At 46.5% G+C, this 26,242-nt stretch overlaps 1 protein-coding gene across 2 annotated transcripts in view; it reads right to left on the bottom strand.

Annotated features, from left to right (window-relative positions):
* The window catches only part of LOC127581960 (NADPH oxidase activator 1-like), a 40,801-nt gene extending 16,831 nt beyond the window's left edge, over positions 1-23,970 (bottom strand). Inside the window, exons 1-5 of one of the 2 annotated variants that reach the window (XM_052036758.1) lie at positions 23,570-23,970; positions 16,563-16,645; positions 14,851-14,959; positions 10,551-10,685; positions 2,846-2,953 (exon numbers count right to left, since the gene is read on the bottom strand). In XM_052036758.1, coding sequence (XP_051892718.1) covers positions 2,846-2,953; positions 10,551-10,685; positions 14,851-14,959; positions 16,563-16,645; positions 23,570-23,743 — 609 coding nt within the window. In that variant the 5' untranslated portion in view covers positions 23,744-23,970. The remainder of the gene's footprint in view (positions 1-2,845; positions 2,954-10,550; positions 10,686-14,850; positions 14,960-16,562; positions 16,646-23,569) is intronic. The other variant, XM_052036757.1, reaches the window with a different exon arrangement.
* Positions 23,971-26,242: the final 2,272 nt, after the last annotated feature.

The following is a 26,242-nucleotide window of genomic DNA, read 5'->3' as shown; positions in this document are numbered from 1 at the left end:
AGTTGGGACATCATGTTACTGCTGTATAGAATGCTGGTGAGACCACATCTGGAATATTGTGTACAATTCTGGTCAGCAGACCATAGGAAGGATGCGATTAAGCTACAGATGGTGCAGAACAGGATGTTGCTAGGACTGGAGGGCTTGAGTTATAAGGAGAGACTAGATAGACTGGGGCTGTCTCCCTGGAGCAAAGGAGGCTGACGGTTGATCTTATAGAGGTTTATATAATTATGAGGGACATAACTAAGGTGAAGTGGCAGAGGCAGGTACAACTACAACATTTAAAAGACAGGTTCATGGATAAGAAGAGTTCAGAGGGAGATGGGCCAAATCCTAGCTCAAGAAGGCACCTTGGTTGGCATGGACATGTTGGGCCAAAGGGCCTGTTTCTAGGCAGTATAACTCTGACTCTTTCTATGTAAACTAGTTTTAAACCATTTTTCTCTATCTAAATTGCTCAAGATCTTGTACACATCTATAAAATCTCCTCTCAACTTCCTTTGCTCATTGGAGCTGAAATCTCTTGTCCCTGGAATTGTTCAAGTAAAATTTGACTGCACAGTAACGTAGCAGTTAGTGTAACACTATTACAGTGCCAGCGACCTGGGTTCAATTCCGGTCACTGTCTGTGAGGAGTTTGTATGTTCTCCCCATGCATGCGTGGGTTTCCTCCGGGTGCTCCAGTTTCCTCCCACAATCCAAAGACGTACGGGTTAGGAAGTTGTGGGCGTGCTATGTTGGTACCGGAAGCATGGCAACACTTGCGGGCTGCCCCCAGAACACTCTACGCAAAAGATGCATTTCACTGTGTGTTTCGATGTACATGTGTCTAATAAAGATATCTTATCTAGGATCTTCATAATGTTCTTAAAATGAACAGAACTGGATAAATTATTTCTGTTGCGACTTAACCCATATTTTATACAAATTTGACACAATTTCCCTTTCTTTGTAGTCAATCCAAAAATCCCACTATTCTCTCAAAATGCTCCGCCTTTTCCAAAGAGTAATGCAATTATACACCCTGGTCCCTCTGTTCCTGCACGTCCATTAGAACTGTTCCATTTGGTCCATATTGTCTCTCCTTATCCTTTCTGCCAAAATGTACCACTTCACACTTCTCTGCATTAAATGTCACCTGCTGCTTATCATTCCCACCAGCCTGTCCGTGTTTTTACGTAGTCTATTAATATCCTTTTAATTGTTTACCAGACATCCAAGGTTTTTGTCATTTGAAAATTTGGAAGTGTAACCCTAAACAAACCATGCCTAAGTCATTAATCTATATCCACAAAAACAAGTGTTCCTAGAACTGACTCCAAGGGAACACCACTGTCCACCTCCAGTCTGAAAAACCATCTCTCATTACTTTCTACCTTTAAGCTACTTTCCTATCCTTCTTGGGAATCCTTTGGGATTGAGAATGACCTGCTTCCAGTCTACTTCCATGTGTTCCGGGGCAATGAGGGCAATGTGAGCTTTTGCATAGGTAGGACAAGGTGGTGCTTAACAGGACAGGTGGGTGGATTGTCTGGGAGGTGATCTGCTCTTTCTGCTGTTCTTAATTGGCTTCTGCATGCTCCTAATAAAGAGACTGAAGGTCCCCAGTACCTTCCTAGATGCTCCAACTCCACTTGCAACCATCACAGTCCTGAGATTCCCAAGAACTGCAAAGGATCGTTACACTTTTTCCGAAGGGCCCTTGAGAACATCTTTGAGGCATTTTCTCCCTGTGCTCCTGGAAATGTGTCATTGTGACTGAATTTAGTAGAGAGCGTCTGCTCCAAAACTGGTATCAGACATACAGATAATGTGGTCCACCTATCTGAGCTGGGTATGTGTAGTTTGGGCCTCTATGCTGGAGATGTCAGCCTGACATTAACTTGTTGTCTTTCCAATGGATTTGCATTCTGTGTTTAAGCCTATTTTCTATCCACGCTGCTGCTACATTTAATGCATTGGGGGTTAACCCTAACTCTAATGACCCTTTAAATGCCACAGGACTCAGCTAACCAATCTTTTGCTTGGGATTTTATTGAACACCTTCCGCAAATCAATGTAAATGCCATCCACTTGATCCGCCTCCTCATTAACTCATCAAGAAATGCAACTGGATTAATCAAACACAATTTGCCTTGAACAAACTTGTGATGACTCTCTTTTATCAACTCAAACTCCTCCAAGTGCCTATTATTGTTTCCCTTTATAACTGTTTCTAAAAGACTTCCCAGACCTGTGGTTAAACCTATCGTTTGCTGGAGTGTCTCTTCATTCCTTTTTGAACAAGGGTAATTTTTAATCTCCTGTATGTCAGGAGGATTGGAAGATTACAGCAACCTCCACTCCCACTGCAACCACGGATGCTGTGCATCCAGACCAGGTGACCTGCTGATTTCAAACAAAGCCAGCTTTTCTCATACTGTATCTGATGAATTTTCACCCCAGTGTTATCTCTATACCTCCCCTTCCACCAAGGTTTTACCAGATTCCTCTTCCTTGGTGAAGGTAAGTACTCATCCAGTATTCCAGCACAGACTCTGGCTCCGTGCTCAGCAGCAACAAACTGTGAGGTGGATGGGGAGGCACTTGCCCAAACACCAGAGCAGGCTACATAGTGTGAGATACTCAAAGGACAAACAAAGACAAAGTGCACTATTCACACCAAGTTCATTCAATCGTGTAATGGGGTGAAATGGAGAAATATATTGTGCCTCTTATGAGAAGCTATAATTTTAATTTACAAACATTTCTCAGTGAATTGTCATCAATCACTAGACTCCATTTAATAGGTCAACACTGAGTGGGATTTGGACCAACTTCCAGCCCCAAATAAACCACTTACTTTGGATGTTCCCAGGAAGTCCTTGAGTTTCAGTTCGTCCACCTCGTGTTTGCTCGGTCTGAACACGATTCCCTCAGGCACATCAACCAGTTCAAAAGTGTTTCTGCACTGAAAGAAACGAACTAAAGGTCAATCAACATCAATGTCAACAGCAGCCTTGCCAGGCAGTGGGGCAGCAGCAGTGGGTCAAGGAAGTTAATAGTGCAGGGTGGGGGCAGGAAGCAGAGAGGAGTTAGCAAGGGAAGAGGAAGCTGGGACCATCAGTGGAACAGCAGGCAGCAGAAAGTAATAGAAGTGAACAGAAGGAGATGCTGGGGCACTGTTCAGCACAGCCTGTTTGGGTGGGCATGTCAGCTTGGCACAGTGGTGTACTGATCATGTTACTGGGTTGCAAATCCGATGGTCTAGTTTCGTGATACAAAGATGTGCTCCGATCTAATCATGACAAAGTGGGAACTTAAGATCACTTAATGAAATAAATAAAACTACTTATGATGTCCATGAAACTACCGGATTGCTGCAAAATCTCACCTCATTCACTACTGTCCTCTAGAAAAGGAAATCGCCAGCCTTACCCAGTTGGGGCATCAATGTGGCCCACCCATGACTTCCCTCTGAAAAGGTCAGCAAACCACCACTCGAATAAACAAAGAGCAGATGGTTTCTATCCGGTACCCCACCCAAAACGATCACTGCATCCCCCAATCCTGCACTTCCCTTGTCATGGAGCTATACAGCACGGAAACAGGACCTTCGGCCCAACTCGTTCACATCGACCAAGGTGTCTACCTGAGCTAGTCCTATTTGCTTGCATTTAGCCCATATCCCTCTAAACTTTTCCTTTCCACATACCTGTCCAAATGTCTTTTAAACATGGAGACACAAGAGACTGCAGATGCTGGAATCTGGAGCAACAATCAATCTGCTGGAGGAACTTAGTGGGTGGAGCAGCGTCTGTGGGTGTAATTGTCAATGCTTCAGGTCTGATGCAGGGTTTCGACCTGAAACATTGACAGTTCCTTTCCCCCAAGGATGCTGCTCAACCCACTGAGTTCCTCCAACAGATTATTTGTCTTTTAAATATTGTAATAGTACCTGCCCCTACCACTTCCTCTGGCAGATCGTTCCATATACCCGCCACCCTCTGTGTGAAACTCTTACCCCTCAGGTCCCTTTTAAATCTTTACCCTCTCATCTGAATCCTAGTGCCCTCTAGTTTTAGAATCCCCTACCCCGGGGGAAAAAAAATTGATCATCCACCCTATCTATGCCTCTCGTAATTTCATAAACCTCTATAAGGTCACCCCTCCACCTCCTTTGCTCCAGGGAAAACAGTCCCAGCCTATCCAATCTCTCCGTATAACTTAAGCCTTCCTGTCCCAGCAACAACCTTGTGAACCTTTTTTACACCCTCTCCAGCTATAGCATGGCAACCAGAACAGCAAACAATACTCCAGGTGTGGTCTCACCAATGATTTGTACAGCTGTAACATGATGTCTCAATGCTTGTACTCAATGCCCCGACCAATGAAGACAATTGTGCCATATGCCTTCTTCACCACCCTATCTGTGTCACCACTTTCAGTGAACTATGTACTTATATCCCTAGGTCTCTCTGTTCTACAGCACTCCCCAGGGCCCTGTCATTAACTGTGCAAGTCCTGCCTTGGTTTACTTCCCAAAAATCACCACTTTGCACTTCTCTGAGTTACATTCTATCTGCCATTCCTTTGTCCACTTCCCCAGTTGATCTAGATCCTGTTGTAACCTTAGACAACCTTCTTCACTGTCCACTATCCCAACAATTTTGATGTCAGCTGCAGTCTTACCAATTATATTACCTATATTCTCATTCAACTGTTTAATATATATGAGAAACAACAGGTGACCCAACACTGATCCCTGCAGCACACCACTGATCACAAGCTGACAGACAACCCTCTACTACCACCCTCTGCCTCCTACCACCAAGCTAATTTTGTATCCAATTGGATCCCATGTGATCTCACCAAACAGACAGGTCTATCACGTAGGACCTTGTTGAAAACTTTGCTAAAGTTCACATAGACAATGTCTATCACCCTGCCCTTGTCAATCCTCCTGGTTACCTCTTCAATAAACTCAACTAAATTCGTGAGGCACTATTTCCCACGCACAAAGCCATGCTGACTATTCCTAATCAGTTGTTGCCTTTCCAAATGCAGATAGAACCTGCCTCTCAGAATCCCCTCCAGTAACTTTACCACCACTGATGTTTTGCTCACTGTCCTGTAGTTCCCTGGCTGGTCCTTGCAGCCCTGCTTAAATAAAGCCACAACATAAGCCACCCTCCAGTCTCCCGGTACCTCACCTGTGGCTAAAGATGATGCAAGAGCCCCAGCAATTTCTTTCCTTGCTACCCACAATATCCTAGGATACACTTGGTCAGGCACTGGGGATTTATCCACCTTTATATGCTTCAAGACTGCCAACACCTCCTCTTTTGTGATGTCAACTCAGTAGCTTCCAAGACCTTCTCCAAGATAAATGCAGACGGTAAGTATTCAATTAAGACCTCACCCATCTCCCATGGTTCCATACATAGATGACCACACTGATCCTTAAGAGGACCTACTCTCTCCTTAAAATGAATGCAGAGGGCCTACCTCAGATTCCAGCCGTGTGGGGCTGGGCTGTGGGCAGCACTCCCTCAGCACGGCTGACAGCAGGCAAGCCTGGGGGCGAGGCTTTGCTGGATGTGAAAACCATCATTAACTTAATTGTTTTTAAATTCTTCTGATATTCAGAATGGAAAGAAAGTTAAACAGACTATTACAACTGAAGTCATTGAAATAATTTTTTAAAATAAAAACACTTACAGTTATAAATAATTATAAAGATTAGCCTGCCATTAATAATAGCAAAACTTCTGGACTGTTGTAAAAATTCACTCAGTTCACTCCTATCCTTCAGGGAAGGGAATCTGCTGTCCCTACTCAGCCTGGCCTATATGTGACTCCAGGCCCACCAATGTTGCTCACTGAAATGGCCTGTTGGGCCACTAAGTTCAGTTCCAGTTTGGGACAAACAACAATAGCCTACCAGCAATGTCCTCATCCTGTGAGCAAGTAAATTACCAGGGTCAATAAATGCACAGCATTTGTGTACCCATATTTAACTCCAAACCCCTGCTGAACCTCCCCCTTTGTAATAAGAACATCTCCATGTGGAATCCAGCAGAACTAGAGCATCTTATGGGAGAGATAACTTCAACCACTGGTGAACTCAACTCTCCCTTGATCTCCACTGGGATCCGGGTAGAAAATCTACAGTTCACATTGTCGAGCTTTACTGAGATCACAAAGCAATTCTTCACTTAACACCATCAGAAGAACACAGCAAACATTGGTCAGGCTTTTTTTTTTGAGGTTGTAACTAGCAGAATAGATGAGAGCAAACCAGTGGATGTTAACTATTTGGAATTGCAGAAGACCTTTGGATAAGGTACCACACAAGAAATTATAAAACAAAATTAGAGGGCACAGTATTAGGAGTAATGTACCAGCATGAAGATTAGTTACTAGACAGAGTATAGGAATAAACCAATTATTTTGAAGACATGAAGCTGTGATCAGTGTGGTGTTGCAAGTATATCCTAACCACAAAGAAAACAAGGCAAATTGAATACAGTTAATTATGGCCTGGTGTAAAGGCAATTTGTAGTGACCAATTAACATAGCAATCTCTGGGATGTGGGAGGAAGCCAAAGCACCCGAGGGAAACCCACACATTCACAGGAAGAACATGCAAACTCCACACAGAGGGCACTGGAGGTCAGGATTGACCCTGAGGATATTGGAGTTGTGTGGCAGCAGTACTAACTACTTTGCTTTCACTACTAACTTGCTTTTCATGGGCTTACAAAAAACTTACAATTTTCTTGGATTTTACTTGCCAGTAATTCTTCATTCCTCCTCTCTGCACTCCTAATTTCCCTTTTATTTCACTCCTACATTTTCCATGCCCTTCCTAGTGCTCTGCTGCATGATCCTCTCAATGTATCCTGCAAGCTTCCCTTATCCCCCCCTCTTGACATCCAGTGGGCTCCAGGTTTGGCAGCCCCACCTCATCACTTTGATTTCCCTACGAGTAGCTGTTTCCAGTTGACTTCTGTTAAAATACTTCCCAGGCCGGTAAAATTGGCCTCTGACAATTTAGAACCTCTGCTGCTGTTCTATTTTTGTCTCTTGGACACAAGCCTGGTGTGCACCCTTGCAAAGGAGGATGAATCACTTTGTACCAAAGGACTTGGTAAGTCACAGCGACATGAGCAGACAGCTCATTGACTTCCATGCCCAATGGACTGGGGAGCGGGTCGTGGTGATCAAAGGCAGAAAAAGGGGAGAATGCATTGGAGCAACAAGGAATGATAACTTGGATTCCAATGTACAGTAAAACTCTGATAATCTGCTATCCAATTGTTTAGAAATCCCAATGGTTCGGCCTTTGACTCACCGGGTGCTGATTCCTGTGCTCTCTGTAACACAACGGGGCCCCAGTTCCCAGGCTCCATTTAAACTTCTGTGCTCCCTTTAACACACCGGGATCCAGCTTCTCATGCTCCCTTAAACACAGAGGCCCCTGTTCCTGACTTCCTTTACGTTCAGCAGGCCCTGGTTCCCACACTCCCTTTAAGCTCACCAGGGTCTTGCTTCCACACAAAACTCACCTGTTCTGTTCTCTGCTCCCTTGAAATTTACCAGGACCCTGTTTCCAATGCCTTCTTTAAACTCACTGTGTTTGCTGGAAAATTCATTATACTACTGTGTGACATCTAAAAAAAGGTGAATATCAGGAGTTGGAGTATTGAATAGCATCCTATCGTCTGGAAAATCTGCCCGTCCAGCACCACCAAGCGTGCTGGTTTAACAAAGTTTTCCTGTACTTACTCTGTATTGACATTGCACTTGTCTGGAAACATGCTGTGGAAATGAAACTTTCTGAAATGCTAGAATGATCTGAGTATTTAAGTGCTATCAATTATCTTGTTTTACACACTATTACACAAGGACTAGATGTTGTTTGTGAAATTCTGTGCAGTGTTTGAAAGTTACCTGATCAAAGTCAAGCTGACACCACCTATAGGGTAAGTACTCACCTCCTGCAGTTACCCTGGGGAAGGAGTGTTATGGCACACCGTCTACTCCTCAGCGCACTATAGGGCAGCTGATTCTCTGTCCCAGGGGAGGGACAGAAGTACTGTGAGGTACAAATATGATGACACCACTAAAGTCTAACAGTACCCTCACTGATGGTCATCAGCCAACTGATACAAGCTGCTATCGCTCATGGTAAGAAGGTGCAGTCACAAGGTGGCCACTTCAGCTCAGAACCAAGTGTGCATTTGTACAGCCATTCACCATCTGTTCCACTGAACTACCCGTGGACATCCTACACAGCCACCTGCTGTCTGCTCCACTGCAAGGAGCAACTCTCAGTAAGTGCAGCCACCTAACGAGCATTGCATTGATGTAGTCAGCAGGCAAAGGCACACATTTTGCTATTGGTTAGATGTACAGAGTTCATCCGACTGTTTTCTTTATTCATGGTTTGTCCTCAAGGCGAGACTGAGATGATGAACGACAGATTGTATTCAGGATTATATTTCCGAATCACTGCAAGGAGCTGGGAGGTCTGTATGTGTTGACGAGGACCTGCCTTCTTATGCATTTCAATACTTGTTCAGTCATTGAGCGAGAGAAATGTTCTACGAATGAACAGTTCACATGTGGAGCCTTGATCCGATGATCCCTGAGCCTCTGGAAACCCCACTCTCTCTCAGATCCAGGTGCCTGTACCACATGCTGCTCTTGCCTCAAGGAGATGAGTTGCCCCTTGCTCAAGTAGATGACCACCATCAGGTCGTGAAATACGGCAGTGGTTTATAAACTGAGTCATGGTGTGAAAATCAACACACCAATCCTCCTGAAATTCATACCCAGCCTGAAATGTTACATTTGCTATTCCAACCTGTCCCTACACCGCCCACACCACCCAAACACCTACCCAGCTCAACATCTCACTCCTAAACCTATTCTCCAACTCTTCCTCCAACACTCAGGACCAGATAACACCTGTATTCCCATTCCTGCACCACTCATACCCCAGCCCCAGCTCCCATCAACATCTTCTCCCCTGACCAGTGGTCACATAGTACTTGCACATTCTACATATCCCAGCAAAGCCCTCATCAATCCTACAATCTGTGACTGCCTCAACCCCCGACCACACCACCTCCTCAACTCATCTCTACAGTCCCTCTTACCCTGCCCCCACCCCTTCACTCCCACTCACATTACCCCTGACATGATCTCCCACCATGCCTCTACACCCAGAGTATCCCCACCTACCCTGTACACCAGCTTACGTCCTCCCTGACATCACACCCATGAATCCGATTCTGATTCTTGGAGCGTACACTTTATCCATCCTGACACACCCACTTGACCACACTTAACACATTCAACTACCTCAACACACCCTGCTTCACACTCACCCATCTACCCTGGTCCTTTGTATTCATGGTCAATTCTCGCTCAGCAATAAATTCAAAATTGATTCAAAAAGGACCCAAAATTAGCTTGGAGGTAGGGAGCAGAGGGTGATGGTTGAAAGTTGTTTCTTGGAATGGAGGTCGGTGACTAGTGGTGTGCCGCAGGGGTCGGTGTTGGGACCCTTCATTATTTATTTAAATTACTTGGATGCAAATGCACAAGGCATGACCAGTAAGTTTGTGGATGACACAAAATTAGGAGGTGTTGTTGATAGTGAAGAAAGTTATCGTGGATTACAGGGGGATCTTGATCAGTTAGGGAAGAGGGCTGAGGAGTGGCAAATGGATTTCAATACAGATAATTGTGAGGTGATGCATTTTGGAAAGTCAAACCAGTATAGGACTTGTACTGTGAATGGTAGGGCACCAGGGAGTGTAATGGAACAGAGGGACCTAGGAGTACAAGTACATAGTTTGTTGAAAGCAGCATCACAGGTAGACAGGGTGGTGAAAAAGGCATTTTGCACACTGGCCTTCATCAGTCAAGGCACTGAGTATAGGAGTTGGGACATTATGTTGCAGCAGTATAAGTCGTTGGCGAGGCCGTACTTCGAGTACTGTGTACAGTTTTGGTCACCCTGTTATATGAAAGACGTGGTTAAACTGGAAAGAGTGCAGAGAAGATTTACAAGGACGTTGCAAGGACTAGAGGGCCTGAGTTATAGGGAGAGGGTGGGCAAGCTAGCTGGGAGCGTAGGAGAATGAGGGGCGACCTTATAGAGGTTTATAAAATCATGAGGGGCATTGATAAGGTGGACGGTAACAGTCTTTTCACCAGGGTAGGGGAGTCCAAAACTAAGGGGCACAGATTTAGGGTGAGACGAGAAAGATTTAAAGAGGGGACTTGAAGGGCAACTTTTTCATGCAGAGGGCGGTGAGTATAAGGAACAAGCTGCCAGAGGAAGTGGTTGTGGCAGGTACAACAGTATCAGTTAAGAAGCACTTGGATAGGTACATGCATGGGAGGGGCTTAAAGGGATATGTGCCGAACACAGGAAATTGGGACTAAATGGGTGGGCACCATGGTCGGCATGGACTTGTTGGGCTGAAGGGCCTGTATCCATGCTGTATTGCTCTATGACTCTGTGACTCTAAATCCTCAGGCAGTCTTACCTTCACCTTGGATAGTGCACTGTCCAGCTTGGCATTGCTGCCCGGAACTTTCAGACACACTGCTTCTGTCAGTGCTTGCTGGGCCTTTGCCCACTGACCGAGTCTGGAGTAAACTGCAGCCATGTTGTACAGAACCTGTGGAACGATGACAAGGCCAAGGTTTACACTCACCTTCAGACAACTCTCAGCTTATGATTTTTAGCTGTTACCCAAGGTGATGGAATATGGTTCAAAAAAAAGGATTCCTGCATTTTCTTAAACTGGTGATAGAGTCTGATGGGGCCCTCAGTGATTTTAACAGCTTGCAGTTGTACAGTGGGGTTTCGTAGAACTGTGCAGTGACAGGACAGGAGTCCATTCACTGCACTCATACTCTTCAAAAGGCTTACCTAAATGATTCCACAACCTTGATGTATCCCAATAGCAACCTCAGTCTCACCCACCCACCCCAGATGCATTTATCTAATTCTCTTCTGAAAATTACTACTGAATCTGTTTACGTCGCCCTTTTAGGCACCTCAATCCAGATCATAATTCACTTTGTTTAAAAAAACACTCTTGCTTTTTTGTTATTTTCTTGAGTTTCTTCTTCCTTGTGCTCAAAGGAGAAAAAAAATGCCAATTTCTTCCCCATCTCCATGTAACCAAGGGCTTGACCAGGGCTCTTCAACCTGAAATGTTAACACTTACACAGATGCTGCCTGAACTGTTGAGTGTTTCCAGCATTTTCTGGTTTTGTTTCAGATTTGTAGCATTTGCAGTTATTTGATTTTCCCTTATTATCAGTAACATAAACCACCTTCAAGGATAAGGACATTGTAGTTGGAGAACTCAGAGAGGGGAATAGTGAAATTCTAGAACATACTATCATTAAAAAGGAGCTATGGCAGATAGAATTTAAGACTGTTAAATGTGAGATAATGCGCTTTGGGAGGACCAACAAGGGTAGGACATAAGCAATCAATGTTAGGGTCCTTGGGAGTACTGAGGAACAGAGATACAAGACCAAGGATCCCTGAAGTTGGCAGCACAGATTGTTAGGGTGCTGAAGACGACATTGAGGTGACTTGCCTTCATTAGCCAGGGCATATACTGTAGCCTCTCTTTATAACTTCACAAAACATTGGTCTGGCCACAACTGGAGTACTGTATGGAGTTCTGGTCCCCACACAATAGGAAGAACATGACTATACTGGAGAAGGTGCAGAAAAGATTCACCAGAATGTTGGCTGGCATGGAGCATTTCAGTTATGAGGAGAGACCGGATAGGCTGGATTTGTTTTCTTTGGAGCAGAAAAGGCTGAGAGAGGACCTGATAAAGGGGCATACATAGGGTAGATATCAGGAAAACATTTCCCCACAGTACAGATATTCAAAACTGGGGGGCATAGGTTTACAGTAAGAGGTAAAAGGTTTAAAGGGGATCTTAGGAAGAGCTTTTTCACCAAGAGGGTGATTGGAATCTGAAACGCACTGCCTGAAGGGGTAGTGAAGGCAGCCACTCTCATAGCACTGTTGAGCAATTGAATCAGCAAAATACTGAAGGCTACAGACCAGGTGTTGGTCAATGAGATTAGTGCAGGAGGGGTAAACAAACAGTCTGCTGGAGGAACTCAGCGGGTGGAGCAGCATCTGTGGGGGGAAAGGAACTGTCGACATTTCGGGCAGGTAGTGCAGATAGGTCCTTAATGGTTGGCAAAAGTGAACTGTGTTGTATGACTCTATGGCATCAAGGGCAGTCATTCTCACCTCCACTCTTGAATTCAACCCTTTGGTCCATGTTTGGACCAAGGCTGTGATGAGGTCTGGAGCTACTGATCCTGGTGAAACCCGAACTGGACAGAGGCAAGCAGTTTATTGGTGAGAACAGCCACTCAATAGTACTGTCAATGACACCTTCCATCGCTTTGTTGATGGTCGAGAGTAAACTGATTGGGTGGTATAAGCCACTTTGGTTTGCCTGCTTTTCGTAAGCAGGACAGACCTGGGCAATTTATCACATCACTGGGTAGATACCAGTGTTGTAACTGTACTGAGCTCGGAGGCAGAGCTGGATCTGGAGCATAGCTCTTCAGTACCACAGCTGAGATGTTGCCTGGTCCCATAGACTTTGCTGCATCCATCGCTCTCAGCCATTTCTTGATATCATGCAGAGAGAATGATTTGGTTGAAGAACGACCAGTGTGACGGTGGGGATCTCTGGAGGAAACCAAGATGGATCATCCATTCATCACTTCTGTCTGAACATGGCTGTGAACCTTCCAGCCCTCATGCGCTGGGGTCACCATCACAAGGATGGCATGGTGGTCTGCAGATCGAGCTACTGCATTTGCTGCTTCAGTGACCTGGGTTCAATCCTGACCTCGGGTGCTGTGTGTGTGGAGCTTGCATGTTCCCCCTGTGACCAAGTGGGTTTCCCCTGGTTGCTCCAGTTTCCTCCCACATCCCAAAGATGTGGGGATTGGTGGGTTAATTAACCACTTAGATTGACCCTGGTGAGTGGGTGGTAGTAGAATGAGTTAGGTTTTAATGGGCATGTGAAGGCGAATAGGTTACAGAAAAATAGCCGGACACATTATTTTGAGAGCTGGGATTGAGCTCACTTTGTCTATTACATGCTTCTTTTGCTGCTTGCTACACATGTATTTGCAGCTTCACCAAGTTAACAGCATATTTTTAAAGAACTACTAAACTTTTAAGCAGCTCCACTTTTATTCAGTGCAATATCCCCACTGCCTTCAGCTTATTTCCAATTTGCCCAGTACTTTTTTCCTCTCATCAAGATACAAGCCATGTTAATAACCCTCAGATGACCACTAATTGGTCCCTAATTCTTTAATAGCTTTGGTTTATGAAACTGGCAAAGTTACATTTGAGAATGAGTTCAAGAATGTATTTGAGACATGTTTCCATCATGATACCATTGGTGTGTAGGTGAGTGGTAGATTCAGGGGTGGGGGAGTTGAGGGTAGAATAAAACGGGTTAGGATAGGATTAGTTCAAATGGGCCGGTGTGGACTCTGTGGGCCAAAGGACCTATTTCTATGCTATATAACTCTATGAATCTGTGACTCTATGATACCAGAGAACAGTCGTGGACAATGAGATAAAATTAATTAGGGCAGGCTCAAAGCATTCCGCAAGACCATGTCTACCATTGCTTTTTCATGTTGAGCTGGAAATGCATTGATGGAGACAGTTCTCTTGTACATATTTCAGGAAGCCCTCTTCCTTTTTGCCATTGCTGCGACACCAATCTTTATTAAGATAATTGAAGCCCATGTTACTACTCTGTTACTTCAGTCTTCTGTAACTAGCCTGTAAATTTATCCCTCTATTTTCTTCACACTAGTTCCCGGAGTATACTGTGTAATAGCTCCTCAATTGTTACTTAAATCAAACCAATCAGTTTCTTGCCCCCGAAATATATTATCCCCTTCTAGTGCTGTAGTACCCAACTGGAAGGAGCAGCATTTGCTCACTGGTCAATCCAGCTTACTCCAAAATGGTCCTGGGGAATGTTGTGGAGGAAATAGAGCCTGTCATCAGTGAGAATGTGTTTATGGAATGGCGATCATAATATTCAGGTTTAGAGCAGTTCTGGGCAAGGCCAAGGACTAATCAAAGGTGAAAATATCTAACTGAAAAAGAAATAAGAGCAGCAATAGTCCACAGGGGGCTTTGAGCCTGCCCTAATTAATTTTATCTCATTGTCCATGACTGTTCCTTGGTATCATAGAGTCAACAGGGCCATGTCCTTTCACGCATTGTTTGAGTCTCCATGGAAAATCTCACATTAGGGTTGCTACATTTGGAGTGGACCCGATCATTTAAATTTGTTGCCAAGTATAACCAACCCATGCCCACCAAAAGGAAACTAAACGGAAAATTACATTTGAAACATGGTGGTTGTCCTCTTGACCTCACAATCTACCTCGTTATGACCTTGCACCTTATTGTCTACCTGCACCGCACTTCCCTGTAGCTGTTACACCGTATTCCGCATTCTGTTTATACTGCAAAAGCTGCTCCTTCCAGTTGGGTTTAACAACACTAGAGGGGGATAATATATTTCGGGGGCAAGAAACTGATTGGTTTGATTTAAGTAACAATTGAGAAGCTATTACACAGTTAGGTGCATTGCTATACTCCAGCAACTAGTGTGAAGAAAATAAAGGGATAAATTGTTTTACCTTGTACTACCTCAATGCACTGTGTAATGATCTGTAAGAACGGTTTGCAAGACAAGTTTTTCACTGTACTTTGGTACATGTGACAATAATAAACCAATTCCAATTACCTCCCAGGAGTACAGTCTGTGTCTGAGTCCAAGCTGGGTATAGTCAATCACTGAATGACCTCGTAAATTGGTCAGAGCGTGTCTAAAATCTCCCTCTGCCTCATCAAACCTGAAGTTCAAAAAGAAAGGTGTTACTATACATAAGATAAGATATCTTTATTAGTCACATATACATCGAAACACACAGTGAAATGCATCTTTGTGTAGAGTGTTCTGGGGGCAGCCCGCATGTGTCGCCATGCTTCTGGCGCCAACATAGCATGCCCACAACTTCCTAACCCGTACGTCTTTGGAATGTGGGAGGAAACCAGAGCACCCGGAGGAAACCCACGCAGACACGGGGAGAACGTACAAACTCCTTGCAGACAGCAGCCGGAATTGAACCCGGGCTGCTGGCATTATACTAACCACTACACTACCATACATGCAGAGAAGATAACTGGGTACAGCCAAGAGCGTAACTCCAGGCTAAAATGAAGGGCAAGGGAGTGAATCCAGATGAAAGGAAGGCGATCAGGAATGACTCCCGATTAAAGTGTAGGGAGAAGGAGTGATTCCAAGTTAAAATATAGGGAACCAGAGGGACTCAAACACTTGTAGAGCAGGTACTGCATCTGTGAAGTACAGTGTGTGGCTCCCTATACACTCTCGCATCAAATGTTTCAAGCACGGATCAGAGATGGAGTAAACATGTCACTTTCCTATCCCTCAAACACTCTCAGGGCCAGTGTAGCATGCCCGAGCACTGTTCTACTGCATGTCCAGAGAAGATTATGCAGTTGCTAGATGTTATTGTTGAACAAGCTGTTAGAGGCGGAGCGTATGTAGTACGAAACCTGTGGGCCACATTATGCTCAGGGGCAGTGTGCATACCAAAGTGTTCAGAGTTCCACCTGCACACTGTGGTGTTGGAGCACAGGATGCGGTGGACCTTATCATCGAGCCCAATGTCATTCTGCAGGATGCAGAGACAAGGACCGATACCCTTCACATCTGGCCCCTCAGATGTACACCAGCCACGCTGGCACCTTTATCATAGCCCCATTCATTTGAATGGTGTTGTTGGCATTCGGGAAAAGGGCAAGTTTGGTAAGGATTTTTGTTTATTTTACTGTAGATTTATGTTTTCAACCAACTAACAACAGACCAATTTTTAAAGAAATTCATTATCGTTTTTATTTTTAAATTATTGAGATGTGTAAACTGTTTTTAAATGTCTCTGATTATCAGAGTCATAAAAATGATGATCGAGACTTTGACTGCACAAGAAGTTAGCTTGGCCCCATCATCGCTTATCCCAGCTTCTCCCACCACTATCCCTGTCCTGGGGAACACTGTGAACATGAACACTATCCATGGATTCATATCTGACCTTGAACTTCTAATTGCCACACCAGCCTCTGAAATCCTCATCCACGTCTCTGCTACGTCTGGAGCTTGACTATTCTGTTGTTCTCTTCACCGTCCCCCAACCTCCATCTCTTATAAATTTGCCTATCCAAATGTCTGCTACTCACAAGTCCCATTCAACCCTCCCTGTGTCAGCTCCCAAACCAACAATGCCAGTACAGCTCAGTGTAGAGACAGTGGAAAGCACCCTACACACTGCCCCAGTGCCAGGGTTAGGACAAAGGACAATCCTGGACCACCATCTGCTTCTAACTTCCAAGATAATCTCAGCAGCCACATGTTTGCCTGTGGTGTGTTCTTACATGTTCAGTCGCAGATGAACGATGCCTCTCTGGAAGAAACAGACTGCCAGCCGCTCATCTTTAGCTATGGTTAGGTCAAAAGCCTGCAGAGGAACGGCAAAAATGTTAGCCAGTGGGACAAGGATATGAAATCATCACAAGGGTTATAATCCATGGATCAGTCATGGCTCTATGGTACAAGATCAGAGTCTCACCATGTACTCCTTAAACCCACCTCCTTCTACCAACGATCACACCCCTTCACTCTTACAAAGTCCCCACAACCACTCACCCTTCCCCGACATACCTCACCTCCGCTCTCTCCTTCAATCTCGCCCACTTCACCTGCACCCCCTTGACCATGACCTCTTAGATATTCCCCAATCCCACTCACGCCTCTCCCTCTCAGGCTGCTCACCCTCTCCCACAATGCTCTCCCCACATCCACGTCACCCTGTAACATGGCCTGCTTAGATCGTTGCCAACCAACATATCCTTTCTGCCTCTCCTTCTCCCGAGCTCACATGCTCGCAGCCTGCACCATTATTCCAATCCTTTGTCCCAACCACCCTCAAACCCTGCCTACTCATTTTCTTCACCCACCTCCCTCGCTATTTCCATCACCAACTCCACCTTTACTCTCTGCTCTATGTCATACTCTTCACAAGCTGTCTCACCCAATCACATACCCACCCTCTCTGCTACCCCTCACCTTCACCTCTTGCCTCCACTTTCCTTAACCCTCTGCCATAGCTCCCCACATGCAGTTGCCTTTCTCTCTCACCGTAACCCATAACACTTCCATTCCCTCTCATTCACCACTCCCCCATTCCAGACCACATGGAGTCATTGTCAAACAGCACAGAAACAAGCTCTTCAGCCCACCACATCCATATCATATAGTATCTATACTAATCCCATTTACCAGCACTTGGTCTGTGCCTTCTGTGCCTTGTGATTCAAGTGCTCTAGATGCTTAAATGTTGTAAGAGTTCCTGCCTCCACCACCCCCTCAGGCAGTGTGTTCCAGATTCTAATCACCCGCTGGGTGAAAAAGTTCTTCCTCAAATCCCTTCTAAGTTTCTTATTCCTTGCCCTAAACCTATAGTCTCTATTTTAGATGCCTCTGCTTCGACTATCACATCTCCCCTGAGCTTCCTTGGTTCCAAGGAAAATAAACCCAGTCTATCCAGTCTCTCCTCTTAATTGCTCCCCTTACCTAAAAATGGATATAGTAACATAGGAGGCATTGCAAAGAAGGTTCACCGGACTAATTCCTGGAAATGAGAAGGTTGTCCTATCAAGAGAGGTTAAACAGTTTGTGCCTGTATTCTTTGGAGTTTAGAAGACTGATGGTGACATTGAACATTCCAAAGGGCTTGACAGGGTAGATGTTGAGATGCCAGGGTAGATGTTGAGATGTTTTCATCAGTGGGAGAACTTCAAAAGAGGGGACACAGTTACAAGACAAGGGCAGGGTCGGTTAAAGCTGAGACACATAGAAATTTCTTTTCGCAGAGGGTGCTGAATCTCCGGAATTCTCCACCCCAGTGAGTTGTGGAGGATAGATCGTTCAAAGTATCTGAGGTGGAGGTAGATATACATTTGGGACACTGGGGAATCAAGGCCATGGGGAACTTGCACAGAAGAGGAGCTGAGGCCAGAATAGCCATGATCATATTGAATGGTGGGGCAGGCTTGAGGGATCCGCTGACCAACTCCTGCTCCTATTTTGTTGTGTTCTTGAAACATTCTATCCTCGGCAACATCCTGGCGAATCTCCTCTGCACCCTCTCCAGTGCAATCACCTTCTTTCCAATAATGTGGCCACCAAAACTGTACAGAGTATTCCAGCTGTGGCCACTTCTCCTTCCGCGGGTCCTACCCTTTGCCTATTCATCCTCCCCCACTGCCCTACTTCCCATGCCCACTCACGGTCTCCTTCACCCCACATACTTAACACATTAATTCCAGTGTCCGCTTTGACCTCTCTCCCTCACCCACTGCCTCATCCCTCCCTGTTTTCCCCTCTCCCCCTCCATGGACGGAGTACATGGACTGTATGGGTCAAATGGCCTTCTCCCATTTTGTTACGAGTATTCCCTCACCTTGACTGCCCTCTCCAAATGCATTACCTCTGGATTGAACTCCATTGTCACGTTCGTACCCACCTGACCAGTCCACTGATCTCTTCCTGTAGCCGAGAACTATTTTTCCTCATGATCAAGAACAAGGCCAATATCACTGGCAATTGTGGCCCCTACATCACATACATACCCCACAACAGACAAGGCTGTCCTCAGCACTGCAGAACCCCACTGTACAAAGCCCTGCAGCCAATGAAACTCGCCATCGGGACTCTTTGTTTTCCAGCATTAAACCAATGTTGAATCCAACTTGCTGCTTTCCCTTGGATCCATGTGATGTTTTGTTAAATACCTCGCTAAACCCACGTATAATACGTCAAATGTGGAATAACAACATCGAAGCAGCAGTAGGCTATTCTGTCCATCTTGCCTGCTCCACCACTCCCTGAGATCGTGGCCGATCAGTTACCTCATTCTGCACTAACCCCATATCCCTTAGTTAGCTTAATACCTAAAATACAGATGTTATGGGAAAGTATTTAATTGGGGGAGGGCAAATTATGATGGTATTAGGCAAGGACTTGGGAGCGTAAACTGGGAACAGATGTCCCCTAGTAAACGCACCGCAGAAACGTGGAGGTTGTTTAAGGACCACTTACATGGGGTTCTAGATCGGTTTGTCCCATTGAGACAAGGAAAGGATGGTAGGGTGAAGGAACCATGGTTAACAAGAAAGGTGGAAGATGGAAGACCTCTGCACAATTTCCAGATACGGTCTCACCAGCATCTGGTGCAAGCATCTCTAGTCACCACACCATCCACGCAGACTGGATGGTTAAGGCATACGTGGAGCCAGTGGGCTGCCTTTGATGAAGGAAAATCCCAAAACCTTTTATAAGTATATTAGAAGCCAGAACGTAGCTAGGGAAAGAGCAGGTCCCCTCAGGAACACAAGGGGTAAACTGTGTGCACAGCCAGGAGATATGAGTGGGATCCTAAATGAATACTTCTCATCAGTATTCACCAGGGAGAAAGATCTTGATGTTGGAGAGTTAGGGGAAGGGTTCGCTGGTAGACTGGAACACGTCTGTGTCAAGAAGTACAAAATATTGGCACACATTAGGGTTGATAAGTCCCCAGGGCCTGACAGGATCTATCCAAGGATGTTAAGAGAAGCAAGGGAGGAGATTGCTGAGGCTCTGACGCAGATTTTTGCACCTTTGTTAGGCACGGATGAAGTAGCAGAAGACTGGAGGACAGCTAATGTTGTCCCCTTGTTCAAAAAGAGCAGAAGAAACAGCCAGGAATCTGCATGCCAGTGAGACTTCTACATCGATAGCAGGGGAAAATATTGGAAAAAATTCTAAAGGGACAGAATTTACGTTCACTTGGAGAGGCGGGGACTGATCAGGAGTCAGCATGGTTTTATGCAGAGAAACCCTGTCTCACAAATCTGAGTTTTTTGAGGAAGTAACGAAGAAAATTGATGAAAGCAGCACAGTAGACATGTTCTATATGGACTCTAGGAATGCTTTTGACAAAGTCCCACACAGTAGGCTGGTCCAGGTTAGGGTACATGGGTTGCAAGGTGTGTTAGCAAACTGAATCCAAAATCGGCAGTGATAGAGATAGTGGTCAAGGGGTGGACGGGTGTATTTCTGACTGGAGGTCTGTAAACAGTGGTGTACCACAGGAGTCAGTGCTAGGACCTTTGTTGTTTGTCATGTATATAAATGACTTGGATGAGAATGTAGGTGGACTAATTAGTAATTTTCCTGTCGACACAAAAATTGATGGAGTAGATAGCAAAGAAGGTTCTGGAAGGATACAGAGGGATATAAATCAGTGGGAAAGTTGGGCAGTGCAGTGGCAGATGGAATTTAATCCAGACAAGTGTGAGGTAAATCATTTTGGGGCATCAAATACCAACAGGACATAGACAGTAAGTGACAGAGACCTCAGCAGTGTTGATGTACAGAGGGACCCTGAGGTGTAAATTCATAGCTCCTTGAAAATGATGACACAGGTAGATAGGGTAATGAAGAAGGCATTTGGTATGTTCACCTTCAAAGGCCAAAGCACTGAATGCAAGAGTTGGGACGTCACATTGCAGCTGTACAAAACATTGGCCAGGCCACACTTGGACTATTATGGACAGCTCTGGTCATCATGCTAGAGGAAGGATGTAGCAGCATTACAGAGAGTGTAGAAAATAATTCACCAGGATGTTGCCTGGAATGGAGGGCTATAGTTACAAGAAGTGATTGGATACGCAGGGTTTATTCTCTCTGGAACGTAGAAGGCTGAGGGGCAACCTTGTAGAGGTTTACAGAATTATGAGGAGCAGAGGAAGGGTAGATAGATTCTTTGCCCCCCCCCTCCAGAGTCGGGGAATCTAAACCTGGAGGGCACAGGTTTAAAGTGAGAGGGTACCTGAGGGGCAAGTTTTTCCACACAGGGGGTGGTGGGTATATGGAATGAGCTGCCAGAGGAGGTGGAGTCAGATACAATTAATTTGTTTAAGATGCATTTGGACAGGTACATGGATAGGAAAGGGGTACAGGGATATCGACCTAACACAGGCAAATAGGATTAGTGTAGATCGCCATCACGGCTGGCATGGATAGTTGGGCTGAAGGGTTCGTTTCTGTCCTGTACGGCTCCATGTCCAGCTCTGGGTCAAATGCCAATGCAACTTTCTTCAAGTTGCAACAACATGTCTTTGAATACAGTGGCCTTCAGAAGCCGGAAGGTCCTGGTTTATAGATCTGTTGCATTGATGACCCTCATCTGCTGTTGCCGTAATTCTTTCACCAACAGTGCTTCCACCAGACCAACACAAGTGTCCCTCATAAACCTGCATCCACCAATGCTGAAGCCTTGCTCTACAGGAATAAGTTTCGATGAACAGGCCACTGTGTCCAGATTCCCAAGAACTGTCTTCCTCATCAGGTTCTTTTCTCCCAACTTGCCAATGCTCAAACAATGGCCAAAAGAAGCAGTACAGAGACAAGATATAGGCTGCTGTCCAGCATGAAGACATCAGCAGCACTGTCTGGGGGCAGCAAGCTCTTCTCAGCATGGCCACACCTGCTCCATCAAGGTGCATAAAACTTTACCGCCCAACAATTCAGTGCCGAGGTGGAACAGTGACAGCAGAGGAAGGAGGGGACCAACCAAGGCTGCAAATCCCACTCCTCCAAACAACAATGTACCCCACTGCTGAAGAACCTGGCATCCAGAGTCAGGCTCCTCGGTTGGCAGAAGATCAGTCAAACCCGACTGGCATCATCCTCGTTGACCATCCCAGCTGATGACTGAGGCTCATCTGCTTCCTCCTAATGTCCCACACCTACCTTTGTATCTTCAGGAAACCTGGATATATTGTACTTGATACCTTTGTCTAAATCATTGACACAAATTGAGCCTCGGCACCAATTCCTTGGGCAGCCCACTGGTCACAGGCCACAGACTCCCAAGCTGAAAATGACCTGTTTATTGGTACTCCATTTTCTGCCCATTAATCAATCCCCAGTACAAGCCAGTACTTCACCATTCTCGTATGACACCTTAACAAGAGCTAGGTTATAACCTCAAGAAATGTCAACAGGTCTGTCTCCCTTTCATAAGTCCCTGCTGATTGCCCAATCCTATCATTATTTTCCAAGTGCCTTGTTACCACTTCCTTAATAGATTCCAGCCCAGCATTTTCCCTTCCACTGACGTCAGGCTTGTTACATCCTCAAAAAATTCCAGTAAAATGGTACCACATGATTTCCCTTCCCTGACTGACCCTGTTACTGTTTCCCAAATGCTCTGCTATTACATCCTTTAGACTGGACTCTGGCACTTCACCAACTTAGGGGAAGGACGGGGAGAGAGGAAACAAGGGCAGGGGAAACAGAGGGAGGAGCATGCGAGCGAGTGAGTGAGAGTGGAGGACAAGTGAGAGAGAGAAGGAAACAGGCAGAGGGAGGAGGGTGTGAGGGAGGGGGGTGGACAGGTGTGGAGGGGAGGGGAGGGAGGGGATGATGAGGAAAAGAGGAGAGGCAGTACAGAGAGAAATATGGATCAGAGACTCCCGCTTTACAAACACTCCCCGTCTCCCATCAATTGTCCCCCCCTTCACCGCCCCTCTCTCCCCCCGACCTTCACCACCCCTCTCTCCCCCCCTTCACCACCCCTCTCTCCCCCCGACCTTCACCACCCCTCTCTCCCCCCCTTCACCACCCCTCTCTCCCCCCCTTCACCGCCCCTCTCTCCCCCCGACCTTCACCACCCCTCTCTCCCCCCCGACCTTCACCACCCCTCTCTCCCCCGACCTTCACCACCCCTCTCTCCCCCCCTTCACCACCCCTCTCTCCCCCCGACCTTCACCACCCCTCTCTCCCCCCCCTTCACCACCCCTCTCTCCCCCCGACCTTCACCACCCCTCTCTCCCCCCCCTTCACCACCCCTCTCTCCCCCCGACCTTCACCACCCCTCTCTCCCCCCGACCTTCACCACCCCTCTCTCCCCCCCTTCACCACCCCTCTCTCCCCCCGACCTTCACCACCCCTCTCTCCCCCCGACCTTCACCACCCCTCTCTCCCCCCCTTCACCACCCCTCTCTCCCCCCCTTCACCACCCCTCTCTCCCCCGACCTTCACCACCCCTCTCTCCCCCTCTTCACCACCCCTCTCTCCCCCCGACCTTCACCACCCCTCTCTCCCCCCCTTCACCACCCCTCTCTCCCCCCGACCTTCACCACCCCTCTCTCCCCCCCCCTTCACCACCCATCTCTCCCCCCGACCTTCACCACCCCTCTCTCCCCCCCCTTCACCACCCCTCTCTCCCCCCCCTTCACCACCCATCTCTCCCCCCGACCTTCACCACCCCTCTCTCCCCCCCCCTTCACCACCCCTCTCTCCCCCCCCTTCACCACCCATCTCTCCCCCCGACCTTCAGGGCCCCGGGCAGGTCTCCCAGGTGCAGCCGGACGCAGCCGAGGTTGAAGTAGATCCTGGAGTTGGGTTCGGCGACGCTGCTCAGACAGTCGCGGGCAGAGAGCCAGTCCCGCCGGTCGATGGCCCGCACGGCCCGGTCCCAGTCCCCGATCAGGTCCCGGTAAGACATCGGGCCTCCGCTCCGTCCCGCACCCTCACCAGGAAGTGGAGATACCTGGAGATGCCCCTCCCCGCAGAGGCATCCGAGGGGAGGGGGGGGGGGCAGGGAAAGGAGGGAGAGGTGCGAGGGCGGGACAGAAAATGAGGATGCAAGAGAGGTGGTGGAGGGAGGGAATGAGAGAGAACTGGGAAGGGAGAGAGACGGGAGGACTGGGAGAGGGAGATGGGCAGTTCAAGTTTACTGTCACACGCACACATTCCCGGGGTACAAATGCCGTGAAAGTTAGGTTTCTTTGTAGCAACAGCTCAGTACGTTACAGGACGAGGACAAACGCACGTATCCTTCGCTGAAATTTGAAGATATTTGGGAGTCCATTTATTCAGTATTTTCACATGATGTAGATCCCCTTTCAATAACTTTCCAACTTAGAGGAACGGAGTTGACGACATAACATTGCTCTGTTTCTGCTGAGACATTTTAGCCCAGTTTTTTTTCTTTTTGTTTGTTTGTTTTTTTTGCAATTTTTCTGTTTCGTTTAGTTTATATTGTTTATAATTTTTCTTATTGATTTGGGGTTTTTTTCCTTTCTTTTTTTAAATTTATATAATAAATCGTTTTCTTTCCTTTCTTCTATATTATATTCATTTACTAAGAGATCGTTGGATCTACAGATTTTTTTTATATTTTATTGTTCTTTATGATTATCTCTGCCAATGATTGTTCTCCTGATCTCTTTGTATTACATGTACAAACATCGATGTTATATATCAAGCTGTATTAATTTGAAAACTAATAAAGAGATTGAAAAAGAAAGAAACGCATGTTAACATGAAATTAATTAACATAAATTATTCACAACTTACACACGTGCAAAATAAACAACAGAATAAACACGAGGACACTGGTGCAAGATCGAGAGAGAAAAAACTGTCCGAGGTAACGTGGGGATTTTCAAGTCGGTTCAAGAACCTGACGGCAGTGGGGAAGAAGCTGTTGTTGAACCTCGAGGTGTGGGTCTTCAGGCCCCTGTACCACCTGCCTGATGGCAGCGTCGAGAAGAGGGCATGGCCCAGATGGTGGAGGTCCTTAATGACAGATGCCACCTTCCTGAGATATCACCTCTTGTAGATGTCCTTGATGGTGGGGTGAGAAATGGGGGGGGGGGGGAGGAAGAGAAGGAGCGGGATAGTGAGGTGGGGGGGGGGAGAAAGAGAGGGCAGCTATGTGAGAGGTAGCTCCAGTCTCTCAGCTTGGACACAGTTCAGATCCCAAGTACCAGCTGAAGAGTCTACAGTGCATTCCACAACGCTGAAAGTTACGTGGAGAACACATACTTATTGGTGGTCACTCCTCACCTTAAGGCAAGGCTGTCAGAGAAAGAATGGGTGTCTAGTAGGCAGAGGAAGGGAGGCAGGCAGGTTGTCAGGAAAACCTCAGAGTGCAGCTCACTCCGAAACTGTTTCTGTGTGTTGGAAATTGGTGGGTAGAACAGACCTCTGAAGCCACCCACAGGGCTAAGATCATGGCAGTGGGGGTGGCTCAGCAAGGAGAGAGAGGCAGGAGTCCAAGGGCAATGGAGCGAAGAGACCTGACAGCAAGGGGAGTAGAAGGATGGTGTATTGCCTCCCTGGTGCCGGGATCAACAAGCTCAGAGGACATAGCAGGACATTCTAAAGTGGGGAGGGGAAACAGCCAGAGGCCATGGTTCACAGGGTACTAACGACAGGGGTAAAAGTAGGGATGAGGTCCTACAGCATGAATTTAGGGAGCTAGGTCACAGAGTAAAGAGCAGGACCTCTCAGGTTCTAATCTCTGGATCACCTCCAGTGCCACATGCTCATGAGTAGAGGAATAGGAGGATCAGTCAGAGGAATGTGTGGCCAAAGGGTGGCGCAGAGGCAGGGCTTCAGAGTTCAGGGTCACTGGGACTGTTTCCAGAGAAGGTGGATCCGTTTCCAGCTGGACAACTGAACCGGAACCTTGCAGGGAGGTTTACTCGTGCTGTTGGGAAGGGTTTAAATTAATTTGTCAGGAGGATGGGATATGGAGGAGACATACAGTTGGGGAAGGAGGGAGTACAGTCAAATATCGAAGAGAAACTAAATCAGTCCAGAAGGCAGAGCAGACATGGGCATCATAAGGCACATGGGAGAAACCAAAGGCTAAATTATATCTAGTTTAATGCAAGCAGTCTGACTGGTAAATTACAGCATTGATCAGCACATGGGAACGTGATATTGTTCCATTGCAGAGACATGGTTGAAAGGAGGACAGGACTGGCAACTCAACAGTCCGGGGTAGGGAACGTTCGGGTGTGACAGGAGTGGTGGCATTACAGAATTGATTCACGACTCCATTACCACAATACTGAGGGAGGATATCCTAGAAAGCTCTGCAAGCAAGGCCACATGGGTGCTGCCCTTTTGCTGGGGGTGTACCACAGGCCTAACGGTCAGCAGGAAATGGAGAAACAAAAATGGGACCACAGGAGACCAGGGTGCTGGGATC

The sequence above is a fragment of the Pristis pectinata genome, chromosome 23 (assembly GCF_009764475.1).
Source record: "Pristis pectinata isolate sPriPec2 chromosome 23, sPriPec2.1.pri, whole genome shotgun sequence".
Lineage (NCBI taxonomy): Eukaryota > Metazoa > Chordata > Chondrichthyes > Rhinopristiformes > Pristidae > Pristis > Pristis pectinata.
Note: the sequence above shows the minus strand (reverse complement) of the source record. Positions and strands in the feature narration are given on the sequence as shown.